General features: G+C 52.0%; 6 protein-coding genes across 6 annotated transcripts; 3 read left to right on the forward strand and 3 right to left on the reverse strand.

Moving 5' to 3' along the window:
• Positions 1-97: 97 nt before the first annotated feature.
• On the forward strand, positions 98-707 carry CKM354_000684300 (uncharacterized protein; the record flags this gene model as incomplete). The annotated part of the gene is made up of 2 exons (XM_044802178.1): positions 98-282; positions 365-707. 2 exons carry the CDS (start codon positions 98-100, stop codon positions 705-707), a joined length of 528 nt encoding a protein of 175 aa, XP_044658113.1.
• A 771-nt stretch (positions 708-1,478) lies between these two features.
• On the reverse strand, positions 1,479-2,155 carry CKM354_000684400 (H(+)-transporting V1 sector ATPase subunit F; the record flags this gene model as incomplete). Its single annotated transcript, XM_044802179.1, has 4 exons — positions 1,479-1,619; positions 1,787-1,924; positions 1,999-2,034; positions 2,096-2,155. 4 exons carry the CDS (start codon positions 2,153-2,155, stop codon positions 1,479-1,481), a joined length of 375 nt encoding a protein of 124 aa, XP_044658114.1.
• Positions 2,156-2,555: 400 nt separating this feature from the next.
• Positions 2,556-4,834, reverse strand: CKM354_000684500 (uncharacterized protein; the record flags this gene model as incomplete). Its single annotated transcript, XM_044802180.1, has 2 exons — positions 2,556-4,584; positions 4,638-4,834. The coding sequence occupies 2 exons, from the start codon at positions 4,832-4,834 to the stop codon at positions 2,556-2,558; spliced, it is 2,226 nt and encodes a 741-aa protein (XP_044658115.1).
• Positions 4,835-5,586: 752 nt separating this feature from the next.
• Positions 5,587-6,471, forward strand: CKM354_000684600 (uncharacterized protein; the record flags this gene model as incomplete). The annotated part of the gene is made up of 1 exon (XM_044802181.1): positions 5,587-6,471. One exon carries the CDS (start codon positions 5,587-5,589, stop codon positions 6,469-6,471), a length of 885 nt encoding a protein of 294 aa, XP_044658116.1.
• Positions 6,472-8,465: 1,994 nt separating this feature from the next.
• On the forward strand, positions 8,466-10,388 carry CKM354_000684700 (methylenetetrahydrofolate reductase (NAD(P)H) MET13; the record flags this gene model as incomplete). The annotated part of the gene is made up of 1 exon (XM_044802182.1): positions 8,466-10,388. The coding sequence occupies one exon, from the start codon at positions 8,466-8,468 to the stop codon at positions 10,386-10,388; it is 1,923 nt and encodes a 640-aa protein (XP_044658117.1).
• Positions 10,389-11,888: 1,500 nt separating this feature from the next.
• CKM354_000684800 (uncharacterized protein) lies at positions 11,889-13,208 on the reverse strand (the record flags this gene model as incomplete). Its single annotated transcript, XM_044802183.1, has 1 exon — positions 11,889-13,208. One exon carries the CDS (start codon positions 13,206-13,208, stop codon positions 11,889-11,891), a length of 1,320 nt encoding a protein of 439 aa, XP_044658118.1.
• Between the last annotated feature and the right edge of the window lie 1,058 nt (positions 13,209-14,266).

Here is a 14,266-nt window from a genome sequence, read left to right on the forward strand (position 1 = left end):
TCGTCCTCCACGACCAAACACCGCCTCATCGTCTCTGTCTCTCTATCCTCTCTACCCACGACCGTCGCCAGGAGATCGTGTTGAGGGAATCGCAGTCATGAAACTCCTCTCTGTCCTCTCCTCGGCCCTGCTCGCCACCGCCGTGACAGCTCGCTCCACACTCGTCAAGCGAGACGACAACCTCTCAGTACCCGGCGAGAACCCACTTGAGTTCTGTAAAGACCCAGCGGACGACATCCTCGCCATCAAGAAGGTCGACCTCGATCCAAACCCACCGAAGGCGTAAGTTCTTCCATCCCTAAGCGATTCCGGGCTTGCCAGCCTCCTCTTGATAACCGCCACACTAACACATCTGCTCCCTCAGTGGTACAAAGCTCCAGGTCGCCGCCACCGGTGTCCTGGCCGAAGACGTTGAGGAAGGCGCCACTGTAGCATACTCAGTCAAATACGGCATCATAACCATCCTGCACTCGACCGCGGATCTTTGCGAAACCGTAGCAAATGTCGACCTCGAATGTCCGCTGAAGAAGGGTGATCTGACACTCACGAAAGACGTGGATTTGCCAGCACAAATTCCTCCTGGAACATACACCGTGGAAGCTACAGTGCTGAGCAAGGATGAGAAGGTGATTACATGTCTGAAAGCCAAGGTGCAGTTTAAGGCTGGGGGGTCTGCGCTGGAGGGACTGTTCAAAGAGGGTTTGTAGGAGAGTTCAACGCGGAAGGGAAGCGACGACAGAGCCAGAATGGATACGCGACGGAATGGGCCAGGATAAACGGCGCAACAAGTCAGTATTTGCGCGCGCTGGCTTGAAAGTGTCGTTTCCATCTGCGAGAAATGCGTCCGACCAAGAGCCATATAACTCAACCTCAGCATGTTCCAAGAGCAATTCTCAGCATGGCGTTCGGAAGTAGCATTAATGTTGTACGACCTAACTTGACTGAATATACGTATGGATGAACATGTGCAAACTAGACCCTGATGCCAGTTCCTTTGTAAGTGATCATGCCGTACCTGCAATGACAGGCCTTTTAGCAGCAGCAAAAGCAGTACAGCTGGAATGATTTGAAACAATCGTGGAACGAGGCGTGACCGCCGATTTCGACAGGCTCATTGCCTCTGTACGCCGCAGTATGGTGAGGAAAGAAACAGTCAATATTAACACTCAGAAAGTGCACATGGAGTCTGAAGCGTAGTTTCTGCGCATCTGGCCACTCGGCCATCAGTCCTGATCTGCGCAGGCTTCAACTGCCTCAGCATGAGCACCCTTTGCGCACCAGATATTCATCAGTACTTAGCTAGCTTGTACTCACAGCCTTGAAGCCTTCAATTTCGGGTATCTCATCACTGTCATCATGTGCTCTCTCACAATTGTCTCAGTGCTCGTGTTCATTCAGCACACTGCAAGATCGTTACGAGCGGAGCACCCCCGCGATATGCCTCTGAATCTAGAACCGTGTTTCATTGACCATCCCCACTACTCTCCGAACAACTTCCTCACTCTCTTCATCACACTATCTTTCTCAGGATCGTATGGGTGGTCTTTACTCGGGATCTCCAGTAACGAAGGGAATGCCTCGTTGTATGCGTCGACTTTCGATCGTATCCGGTCGGCAATCTGTTGGGAGCATGTATGTCAGCTCCGGATCTTTCCAATATCCATGTTGCTCGCGCATGTGCCCTCTTCCACATCGAAGCCTTGCGTATGCTGTCCCAATCATCCTGCCCCTCTTTTTACGGCCTAGACGCTGCGGACCCGGCGCAATATATGATGAGACCACGTACATGTTGATTGATCAGCAAAATCGCAATATCCTTCCTCTCTTTCGTGAACTGTTCGAAAGCGCCTTCGATGGCGGAGTCCTGTGTCTTCGAGTCGACGACGAGGTAGTTCTTTTGCGAGTCGGGCGGGTCGGTAACATGCTATATGATCCTCTCGGTCAGCTGAAAGCGCTCCAAAGATATTCAGAAGAGATTCAAGAAGCTGAGAGACATACGCCTACACCTGCCAGCAGGATACCCGTTACGGAGTCCTGGGAGATGTCGTTAGGAAATCCGCTTGACGTAGAAGATGGATGTACTGTGAAGCTGTACCTCATCTCCTATGACTGCGAGAAACTCTCGATCTTTGTATGCGGAAGCTGGAAGAGCCATGGTGTTGTATGTGTCGAGCTACAGCTTCACAAGGCGGGCGATGATGTTGCTTCGGACGATTGCTTGGCGTGGTTGCGTGAGTGGGTCCTCCACCACTTCACTCTGCCTCTTTCTTTAACACGTTCAATTCGCGACATCACGATTTGACAACAGCTTGATTTCTATCAGCGAGTACGGTGTCAAAGATTTCGTGCCATCAATGAACAGGAGCACAGTACCAGCTCGTCACCAGCAACACAGAGCATACGAAGCAACATGAGCATTACAGCAGTAAAGCAAACAGGAACACGCTTGTGAGATAGGAAGACAGGCAAAGATTTCAATGCATGAGAACAACAAATTTGAATCTACGCTAACTCCGCTAAAATGTACAACACGAAACCAATTCTTCTACCGCGCTCTAATGCTTCCTGTAAGCCTTGAACTGAATATCATGCTCATAATCATTCAGATCACGGAAATCGCCTCTCAAGCTCTCAACACCATCCTTCTTAACTTCCTCCAAAAGCCCCTTGACCTTATCCGCGATCTTAGGTCCCTCGTAGTTAAATCTCTGGTACACCACATTACCAGTCAAGGACTGGCCGAACGAGTGCATCGAGTAGCCAGCATCCGCGTATCTCTCCCAGCCATTAGGAGAGTAAGCTTCAACCACAACGCGAAGAGCAGAGCCGAGCACAGATTTCTTGTACTCTTTTGATTGCGCCTCGAAGATGCGTTGGCAAGGGAAGGAGACCACGCGGGCTTTGATGCCAGATTTGGAGAGTTCTTCACGAGCTTCGACTGCGAAGCGCATTTCGGCTCCGACACCGATGAGGGTGACGTCTGCGTTCTCTTCCTCGATGAAGACGTATGCGCCCTTTGCCACGCCTTCGCGGGAAGAGTGCTTTGGGTACTGTGGAAGCTTTTGTCGAGAGACGGAGATGATCGATGGGGTGTTCTTCGCCTTGATGGCGACGAGGGTAGCGCCTGCGACCTCTTCGGCGTCGGCCGGACGGATGTAGTAGAAGTTTGGCATGGCGCGGTAGAGAGCGGCGAGTTCGATAGGTTGATGTGTTGGGCCATCCTCACCAGTTCCAATGGAGTCATGTGTTGCGATGTGGATCGTCTGCAGGCCTTGGAGAGCGGCCATGCGAAGACCTGGGGCGGCGTAGATGTAGAACATGAAGAAACTGGAAGTAATCGGGAGGATAGTGCCCTTGTTGAAGGCTGCCATACCGTTCGAAGCGGAGGCCATGGCGTGCTCGCGGATACCCCAGTGGATGTAGCGACCTGAGTAGTCGCCGTTTGGACCACTGACTGTGCGGAGATCGGGGTGTTGGAAGTCAACCTTGCCCTTCCATGCCATGTTGACTGATGGTGTAAGATCTGCCGTGCCGATCACGAGGTTGTTGATCTTTGAGGCAATGGGCTGGAGGCATGCACCAGCAGACTTTCGCGAAGGAGTCTCTTCCGTTGGGAAGTCCTCGAGCTTGGGCACGAGCTTCTCCCAGTCATCAATCATCTCGCCCTTGACGCGCTTGTCAAACTCAGCAGCGAGTTCTGGGTACTCCTTCGCGTATCCTTCTCGGAGCTCGGCCCACTTCTTCTCGAGATCCTGGCCTCGTGGAACAACCTCGCGGAAGTAGTTGTAAACCTCGTCTGAGACCTGGAAAGTCTTCTCTGGGTCCAAACCGAAAGACTTCTTGACGTGTGCGACATCCTCCTCACCCAAGTCAGCACCATGAGTAGATGCCTGTCCTTGAGCCTTGCTACCAACACCAATAGTGGTGCGGACGTTGATAAATGTTGGCTTGTCCTTTGCAGCTCGTGCTTGCAAAAGCGCCTTGACGATGCCCTCCACGTCGTGGTTGCCATCCTCGATCTCCAGGACAGTCCAGCCGCATGCCTTCATCTTCAAGTTGATATCATCGGACTGCGCGATATCGACAGTTCCATCACATGTCACCTCGTTCCTGTCAAAGATGACGCAGAGGTTGTTCAATCTCCAGTGACCAGCGAGCTGGATAGCCTCCATCCCGACACCTTCTTGCAAACAGGCGTCACCAATTGTGCACCATGTCATGTTGTTGACAAGCTCGTATCCGGGTCTGTTGTACTGTGCGCCAAGGTGCTTTGTGGCCATAGCAAGACCGACTGCGTTGGCAATACCCTGACCCAACGGGCCAGTTGTGACTTCGACACCGTCGATTTCGATCTCAGGGTGTCCAGGTGTGACCGAGTCGAATCGAACAGAGTGATATGTAAGCAGTTGTTCCCATGTCATCTGCTTGAAGCCCACAAGATGCAGGAATGTATATTGCCATAGGCATGTGTGGCCGTTACTGAGAACGAATCGGTCGCGGTTGAAGTAGTTCGGGTTGTGAGGTGAAATCTTCATGACATATTTCCAGAGTGCAACACCAATCGCTGCCATTCCCATGGCACCTCTATTGGAATATTAGCTTGGCCAAATTGCATATCCTGTCGAGACACTGCCTACCCAGGATGACCGCATTTGAATTGATGGCACAGATCTGCGATTAGAGCTCGAAATGTGCCAAGGACTTTCTTCGTCAACTCATTGTCCTCCATCTTGATATCTTCTACTGCTGCAGTATCGCTGTGCCCGTTGGCCTTGCCATTGAGCTTAATTGGCAGATGGTCGACATCTTGTTGTGAAATCGCTCCTGGTGCCATGATGAATGTCTGTTCTCCCTAGTGGATGGGCGTCAAGAATATCAGACAATCGCTGAGAGAAGATGCTGCAAGAAAAGGAAGAAGCAATGAAGTGATGATGGCACTGGCAGCGCGTGGCCAACTCATATATGAACCCAAAGCGCGGCCATAATTTTTGTCACGTCACACTGGTCCCCTCACGCGAGCCGCCCATGGGGCTTCCCCCAAAGCTCGTCTCGAAGAACTCAATCGCATCCCGATCTAGATGTGTCAAGCGTAGCAGCAAAAGCTGGGCAGAGGCTGTTTTGGCGGGTGAGGAGAAGAGCTGTGGACTTGTGGTGGTCAGCACAGCATGTCGGCCGACAGGGACCGACGGCTTGCTTGCCTCGCAAAGACGGCAAGTCGAAGCGCTGCTCTCCAGGCAAGTGAGCTGGCTTCGGCTTTCCCGTTCCAGACTCCCCGTCAACGCGACTTCCCTTCTCCACGTTCCAGCGCCGTCTGGACTGTCTTCTTTCCGGTCGTTCGACCAACATCCCAGCTCCTCGAGACGCGACACGTGTAGCTATAGCTCTCAATGGCATTGCGAGGCACTGGGTGGCTTATTCATATCCCGAAGACTCCACGTCGTCCCGCTGCTCTGACATAGCTTCAGAAAAAAGGTATCTAGCACATTTCCTAGGTTCTGCCAGTCGCAACTTTTCTGTCAATCTTCTTTTTCTTCTCCATAAACACGATAACAACAGTGGACACTACCAGACTTTCAATAGAGCATCATGGCACCAGGCACAATCGGAGACTTTGTTCCACCCTCCACAGAACCAACACCCGAGAGTCAGGTATCAGCAGCAAATGCTCCGACTCCAGCACTCTTCTCCCTCTCCGGGCAAACGATCGCCATCACAGGCGCAGGTCGAGGTGTAGGAATCACACTCGCAATCGCCTGTGTCGAAGCCGGCGCCCATGTAGCTTGTCTCGACGTCCTCCCTTCACCAGCAGTGAAAGAATGGGCCATCATTCAATCCCTGTGTAAAAAGAACAACCTCACTGCCACATACGGGAAATGCGACATCACGAACGAATCCGATGTGCAAACAACTCTCGAGGAAATTGCATCAAGAGAACAGTCCAAGACAGCACCTTTCAGCGGAATCATCGCCTGCGCCGGAATTCAACAAAAGACTTTGGCATTAGACTACCCGCCAGAAGATTTCAACAAGATGTTGAACGTTAATGTCACCGGAACATTCCTCACAGCGAAACACGCATCGAAGATCTTTGTGAAGAACAACATCAAAGGCAGCATTGTTCTGATTGCCAGCATGAGTGGAATCATCGCCAACCGAGGACTGCACTGCACGGCGTACAACAGCAGCAAAGCTGCCGTGCTCCAGATCGCGAGGTCCATGTCACAGGAAGTCGGACAATATGGAATCAGGATCAATACGCTTTCTCCGGGTTATATTCGTACGGCCATGACGGATGCGTTGTTGAAAGAGGAGCCACACCTTGAGAAGTTGTGGATGGCTGGAGCATTGTTGGGAAGAATTGGTGCTCCGGAGGACTTCAAGGCTCCCGCTGTGTTCTTGTTGGCTCCAGGAAGCAGCTGGATGACGGGAGCGGACTTGAGGGTTGACGGCGGGCATTGTGCTAGTGCTTGAGCATGAAAAAGACAATGTAAACTGTCGCGCGATGTAGCGTTCTTGCGAACTCATATCTGGCTAAAGAAATGTACCATTTGGCCGAAAGATGTTCATTTCCATGAACGGTTGAAGTCGCATCTGCGTATTTAGGGTTTAATGCAATGAGTCTCCGTAAGACTGCCCGCAACAGTGGAGTCAATTGGATTAGTGAACTCATATACGCTTCTGAGATTTGACCTCGTTTCGAACTCGCAACACTGCCTCCAACAGTGGGCCTTCGCGCTTCCAATGACCTTAAGAACCCCGATGGCGACGAGCTTGATTGTTCCTCTTACCCATCTCGAACTCGCTAATGAGACAGAGATGTCACTTCCTAGCAGTATCTTGATTCTTGGCCTATAGCCCCGGCATACAGCTCAACACCTAACCCAGGCTCCAATATATTGACCCACCTAAGACATTCGCGAGACGAGCACTATGACATGGCAACCGTAAGCGCACACTCGCCTCACTTACTCCAGGTAGAAGTACAAGAAAGCTGGGTAGCTTGGGTGTAACGGAGCTCTCTCCACAGCTGCATCTGTGGCTTGCATGGTTTGCCACGCTTCATAGCTATTAGCAAGCAAACTTGGTACGGCAAAAGGTTCGATTGTTTTTTGCTGACGACAGATTCGTCATAATCGGCAACAAGCAGTGCGGCTCATTGCCTGGGCTCTGCTGTTGCTCGTCTCGAGGTCCGACTGTGCTGCGAGAGTGTCTATTAGACCCTTGCGGAGTGAGCTTCGACGTCAGTGTCCGCTGCCAGCTACAAAGTCGCGATTGGAAGCTTGAAGGACGTCTGGTTGATTTCAAGGGTTCTTCTCAACGGCATACTGATCATTGCTAGCGAGAAGGTAGAATGTTTGAGCTGCCCGATTTATTGCAGCTGCGATGGCAAGCTGTTTGGAATAACTCTTGTCACTGATGTCTTGTCGTGGTGTGTTGAACGCCTTCTCCAGGTCGACGATTGGAGATTCAGCATCGGGCAACACATGTTCAGTATATTCACTTGCGGAGCCACCCAGAGAGCAGCCGGACCATTTTCTACACGTCGTCGAGACCTCACACTGCAAGCGTTGTTCCCGAACGATAGACGACAGGCTGCAAGATGTCTGCAGTTGATGTGGCCATGCACACAAATGCGAGTTGCAAAGTGTTGTAGCAAGATGCATTGCGATGCTGCTGAATATGGTCGCCGAGATGGGAAGAAATCGCTCAGCGATGGCACGGTGATCGAGGAAAGGGAATGAGACGAAAGGGTCCGGGTACGGCATCCCTGCTGATTCGGCGTGGAGGCGAGGAAGCTGCCGATGGCGGGACCGGAGAAGGAGCTGTGCGGCCGTGAGGCACTTTTTCTTTGTTTGGGCCTCGTGGGCAGAATTTCATCGCAGGATGTTTATGGACTGTCACGTCCTCTGCGTAAAGCTGGCTCAAGCATGCAACTGTCCATGAGCTGGTCCGAGATGTGCGGAAATGACACTGTGCAGCCAGCAGCAAACTTGCCCTGTTGGCAGTGCAGTGCGCCCGCCAACTAACTTTCGTTAGCGCATTGGTGGGGTGGCTTGAGGGACAAGGCCGCCTCACACTCTTCCTCCGACACACGCTCGCCTTCTCACCGTTTCTTCCCCCAAACATGTCCAGCGCCACGCCCTCCATCTTCACGTGCTAGACTCGGCGTAATGTCCTTGTACAACGGAATCTACGGCGAACTGAGCGACTTCAAGGCATACTCCAGGAAGCACTAGACGGCCCCCGCTCGTCTCTTTGACCGTGCTCCAGAAGAACAATCTTACGACGCCCTCCCCGTCCACACCCATCACCACCGCTCCTCCTGACACCTAACTCCGCGGCACCTCCTCTCTGACTGCAATCTTCATCCACCGCCCCCGGCATTCGCTGTGTGCTGCCAGTGTGCACGCACGGACAATTTTCTGGAAAATATCCCGCAGCTCCTGATCAGCAGAGGACCCAACATGCACATCACCGAAAAGTTGCAGCAAGCCCATGGCAAGGGCAAGGCAACATGTTCATTCGAATACTTCCCGCCGAAGACGGCACAAGGTGTGCAGAACCTGTACGACCGCATGGACATGATGCATGGCCTCGGCCCAGCCTTCATCGACATAACATGGGGTGCTGGAGGCCGCCATTCATCACTGACCTGCGAAATGGTCAAGGTGGCTCAGACAGCATACGGATTGGAAACATGCATGCACTTGACTTGCACAGACATGGAGCGCAGCAAGATCGATGATGCTCTGAAAGAAGCCTACAAGGCTGGTTGCACGAACATTCTAGCTCTCCGTGGTGACCCGCCTCGAGAGCAGGAGAAGTGGGAAGCCACCGAAGGTGGTTTCCGCTACGCAAAAGACCTCATCACATATATTAAGAAGACATACGGTGACCATTTCGACATTGGCGTGGCGGGATACCCAGAGGGTGTCGACGAGACGTGTGGCGCCGACGAGCATATCACCTATCTGAAGGAGAAGATTGAAGCGGGCGGCACTTTCATCGTGACCCAGATGTGCTACGATGCAGATATTTTTATCGATTGGGTGAAGAAATGTCGCGCAGCTGGCATCCCAGAGTCAGTTCCGATCATCCCAGGTATTATGCCTATTTCCACCTACGCTGCGTTCCTCAGAAGGGCGAACTGGACGAAGGCGCACATTCCCGAGCACTGGATGGAAAAGTTGGAACCTATCAAGAACGATGATAGTGCTGTCAGAGCCGTTGGATGCGATCTCATTGTGGAGTTCTGCCAACGGCTGCTCGACTTCGGCCTGATGCATCTGCACTTCTACACCATGAATCTGGCCCAGGCTGTCAAGATGGTTCTCGAGAAGCTTGACATGATTCCCGAGGCCGAAAGTCCTCATCCAGACATCAAGCCACTTCCATGGCGCCAGTCTCTCGGTCTCAACAGACGCGATGAGAATGTGCGACCAATCTTCTGGAGAAATCGCAACAGGGCCTATGTTGCTCGTACGCAAGATTGGGATGAATTCCCTAACGGTCGCTGGGGTGACAGCAGATCTCCGGCTTTCGGTGGCCTGGACGAGTACGGGATTGGCTTGAAGGGAACCAACGAGCACAATCGGAAAATCTGGGGCGAGCCTAAGTCGATTCAAGATATTGCAAACCTCTTTGTGGGCTATATGAGTGGGAAGGTCGAATCGTTGCCGTGGTCCGAGGCACCAATCAATGAAGAGGCCAACACACTCGTGGATGATCTTGTCCAGCTGAACAGCCGCGGTCTGCTTACAATCAACTCTCAGCCAGCGGTGGATGGTGTGAAGTCATCTCACCCAACCTACGGCTGGGGTCCGCGGAATGGCTACGTATACCAAAAGCAGTACCTGGAAGTGCTCGTTTCTCCGGCTCTTATCGAAACCGTCATCGCGCGCATGAACAATGACCCGGAAATCACCTACTACGCTGTCAACTGTAACGGCGAGCTCAAGACAAATGCGCCTCCAGATGGAGGTCCAAATGCTGTGACTTGGGGTGTCTTCCCAGGCAAGGAGATTGTGCAGCCCACAATTGTCGAGACGGTGTCCTTCCTGGCCTGGCGGGATGAATTCTACCATCTTGGTCTGGAATGGAGCAAGTGTTACGAAGAAGGCAGCGAGAGTCGCAAGATTATTCGGGAGGTCACCCAAAACTGGTACTTGGTCAATATCGTCCACAACGACTTCCGCCAGCAGCAAGGCATATTCCCCATCTTTGATGGGCTCAAAGCACCAGGCCTCGAGCCAGCTGAGGTTAACGGTGTTAACGGCCACGCGGAAATGAAAGGCGTGGCACCAGAAACAAACGGCGTGCCAGACGGCAATAATGCTGTCAACGGCGCAGACAAAGTTGCGAGCTCCAACAGCGCGCAAACCGCATAGAAATAGACGGAAATTGTGGAAGTTACGTCTACACCTTAACGTGATTATGAAGAGATTGCATTTAGCGAGGCGTTCAACCGGGCAACAGGGCTTCTTCAACAAGGAGACCATCTCAAAAAGGTGCTTCAACAATGGAACGAGGGCGTTGGAATTTTTGACAGCATTTTTTGAGATACCCATTCAACCGGGACAGGGCGGCGGAAACTCTGTATTGTATGTAATACAGGCACTCGCCGACGAGTGCATCTTTTGCGAAGTGTCGCGAGTGGTTGCTATTGACGACACTTTGCAGCTTCTGTGAAATAAAAAGGGCTTTGCGCGACGACGAGGAGTCGCGTTTCAAAACGTTCGCTTTCCAGCACAATTAAGAATGTGAAACTTGTCATCCTACTGATGGAAAGCGCTTACGTGTTTATAGGACGAATGAGGCAGGCTAGAATGCTTTGTCATTTCAGGAGTTTGGAAATGTGCTCAAAACCTACTCAAGCTTTCTCATTCATCCGCAAGGGTGGCTTGCTTAGCATCGGCACGTGACTTGTTCTTTGACCATTCTAGTAGGACATCAAAGTCGCCTATTGTTGTGTGTTCACAACAACAAGCTGAGCTTCCTGAACTTACAAGGCATTCGAGACCTACTGTCTTGTGCACACCGGAGACCGATTATTGTTTGCGAAGCATAAGAACCATCTCGACCACGAGAAGAAGCGTCAAGCGTCTCCTCTTGACTCCTGCGAAGATATATCGAATTCAACAAGAACTATAACAATGTGCAACGGAACCGGACGCGCTTCACAAGGTGGAAGGATTGTTATTCTGCAACCTGTCTTTCAGAGTTTCACTGCCAACATAGCGAAAACAAATCGACCTACTTTGACCAGAGGGTTCTCGTTACGATTGGACGATGATGGAGATCGTTCGTGTACGACGGTAACGATTGATGGGTCGAGATTTTCGGCACCTTCGCCTTCACGAGCGTCGTCGCCTTCATTATCGGAGGATGGGTCGTCTGATGAAGATGTTGAAGCAGAGTGTGAGGGGTTCTCGTGGAGGGGGAGCAGTTTTGTCATTCAGTGAGTTCCATCTTTTGCCTAATTCCAACAATATTAGAAGCGGAGGTACTAACGCAAATCTAGTCGTGATGGAGACCTAGGTTCTTCACATTCGGGATCTTTCGACGACGCAAGTTCGATTCTGCATCGATTTGATGTTCCCGCTTTGGCGCAAGATCGGATTCCATTTTCCCTCCCGAAGAGGTTTGATCTTGGTGTTGGAGGCGAGGGGATCGTAGGAAGGAGAGTGACATTAATTCGAGATCATCTGGTCGTTGGGCAAGGCATTGTGGGATGGAATTGATCATTCAATTCGACGTTACCTGAGTTTTGCTGCGGATTTCGAGCGGGCGGAGTTCAGGCGATTTTGCAATTACTCATCTATCATTCTATTTCGATTTTCATCAGCCTATGGAGTTTCCTTCCAGGCAAACTGTATCTACTGGCTCATCTACGAATGGCCTCCACGATCCTGCTTTCCAATGCTCTTCCCCGCCAATCCGGCAAAGTAAAACTGCTGCAAAGCACTGCTGGCCATGGCGCAAGGGAATTGTATCAAACGACACTTCTCCACAGCTTCGCTCAATTTCTTCCCGACTTCCTCCGCCGCAGGACAATCAGCTAAACTCCAGGAGTCCTTCTCCAACATTGCTTGAATCGTGTCTTCGCGTGTGAACATGGCATTCCAGCCTGCGGCTTTACTGATGATTTCGTACATGATCTTGCGGTCCACGCCGAGATGCTTACAGAATGCCATGCCTTCGACGGAACCTGCGAGGTGGATTCCTGAGAGGAGATCGACGATTGTGTCTTTGGAGATTTGATGGGATTTGGTCATGTTGACATCTGCTTGTGAAGCGGTGTGGACTAGGTCTGGTTGAGATTTTGGGAGGTAGAGCTGGACCAGTGCTGCGTCGTCTAGACGTAGTAGACCGGCTTGTTCGCCTTGGAGGTATAATTGCTCTGCTGTGTCAACGAGAGGCACGGGGTAGTGCTCCCGACGAGCAGTGTCAGTGACAATCATGGCATCCTTTTGGATGATGGCCAAAGCGGAGTATGGGTGCCAGTCGTTCTTCAGTGCATGAGGAGCACGGTTCTCGAACATGAATGACGCTCCCGAAGACGAGTTGACGTGATCCGCCACGGCTTGAGTATTGAGACCCACAGTTGCAGCGAGCGCAAGAGCTTCGGATGCGGTGATGATGTTCACTGCGGCAAGAAGTTGGTGGATGGTCTTGGTTTTTGTGCCAGCGCTGATGCCGCCCATGCGGTAGAGGTTGCCAGACATGGCCTGTAGAACTTGAGAAGCTTCATCGAGCTCTGCTTCGGGCCCAGATTCAAAGATGGAGAGCGTTCCATTTGCTGCTCGGATTGTGCCGCCTGAGACGGGGCAGTCAAGGAGCTTGATATCTCCTCGCCCAGACTCGTCCAGACGCTTGCGAAGCTCATGGAGGAAGGCCGGCGGAGTGGTAGAGCAAAGAATAAAAGTCTTGCCTTTGCCTAGTCCTTTGATAACCGCATCGTCTCCGTCCAACAAGAGGCTTGAGTTTTGTGCTGCGTTGGCTACCATGGATACGAAGAAATCGGCATTCTCGGCGGCTTCCTTTGGTGTCTTTGCCGCTTTCCCTCCGGCTTCGACAAAACTATCGACCAGAGGCTGGTATACATCGAAACCAGTCACTTCGAAGCCTTCTTTAACGAGATTCTTCGCCATGCCACCACCCATCGCTCCCAGTCCAGCAAAGCCGACTCGTGGTTTCCCTGAGGCCATGATGACGTTTGTTTAATGAATCGGAAATATTCTTCGAGGTGGAAAGATTATGCAGCCAGAGTCTATGGAGGTTCAGACCTGCGAGAGCTTGATTAATTCCTCACTCGAAGTGAAGTGGGACGTGTGGTCAACATATTGGCGCCAAACCTGCCACTGCTCGTCGGTGTTTGAGGACGGCATCCCACTTCCTCCGCGTTTCGGTCCACTCGCGGCTGAATGATCAGGCTGCTGCTGACTTCGCTTTACCCAGAGCGCCTCGTGCTTGCCTTGACCTTCGAAGCAGACGGAACAACATCTCACGTCCCTCGATGACCTTCCTGCATCGCGTTAGGGCGTTGATTCGATGGCTGATACTGTAGCAAAGCAGGCCAAGACGTGAAACAGACACACAGTGGCCTCGCTGCGAGCAGCAGCTCCGAGTTGGACGCTGACAGCGCCTTTACAATCGCAATGGTGCCCACATTCCGAATCATATACCTGCAAGAGACGGAGAGGAAAACTTTGCGCGGGAGGAATGTGCGAGCAGTGTGCTTGAAACGGCCGAAAGCCTCCCCAAGAGGTCTGCCACGACGCCAACAGAGGACATGCACATCGCGGCGCACTTTCACATCCTCCAGGACGACAAGTCACGTCTCGCAATGGGAGAAGAACGAATGTGACGCGTTCCGCCCTCATCTTCCTTGCATCTCTCCAACTCAGGGACACTTCGCAGTCTCGATCCGAAAAGGAATAGCTTCAATCCTTCGACGACCGACCAATGGCAAGTCCACAACTCAGCCATTCTGACGACGATATCAGTTCAACGGCCGTATTGTAGGACCACGAGCGATCCATCCAGCAGTTGAATTGCGAAACGTCCGTAGCATCTTGCTTGTTTGCGAGGCTGAGCTGTCTCCGCACGTTTGCTCACTGGATGGTGATGCTCTTGGCCCTCATCCTCATGCTCAAGCACTGACCAGCCGCTCCTGATAGCTGTTGTCCAGCTATTCTGGCGCCTACGTGCGCACGAGGCAGTTCGCATTCACACCTCCTTTGGTATGAACTGGTATGTTGATCAC

This window comes from Cercospora kikuchii, assembly GCF_019650295.1.
Source record: "Cercospora kikuchii DNA, contig_00004, whole genome shotgun sequence".
NCBI lineage: Eukaryota > Fungi > Ascomycota > Dothideomycetes > Mycosphaerellales > Mycosphaerellaceae > Cercospora > Cercospora kikuchii.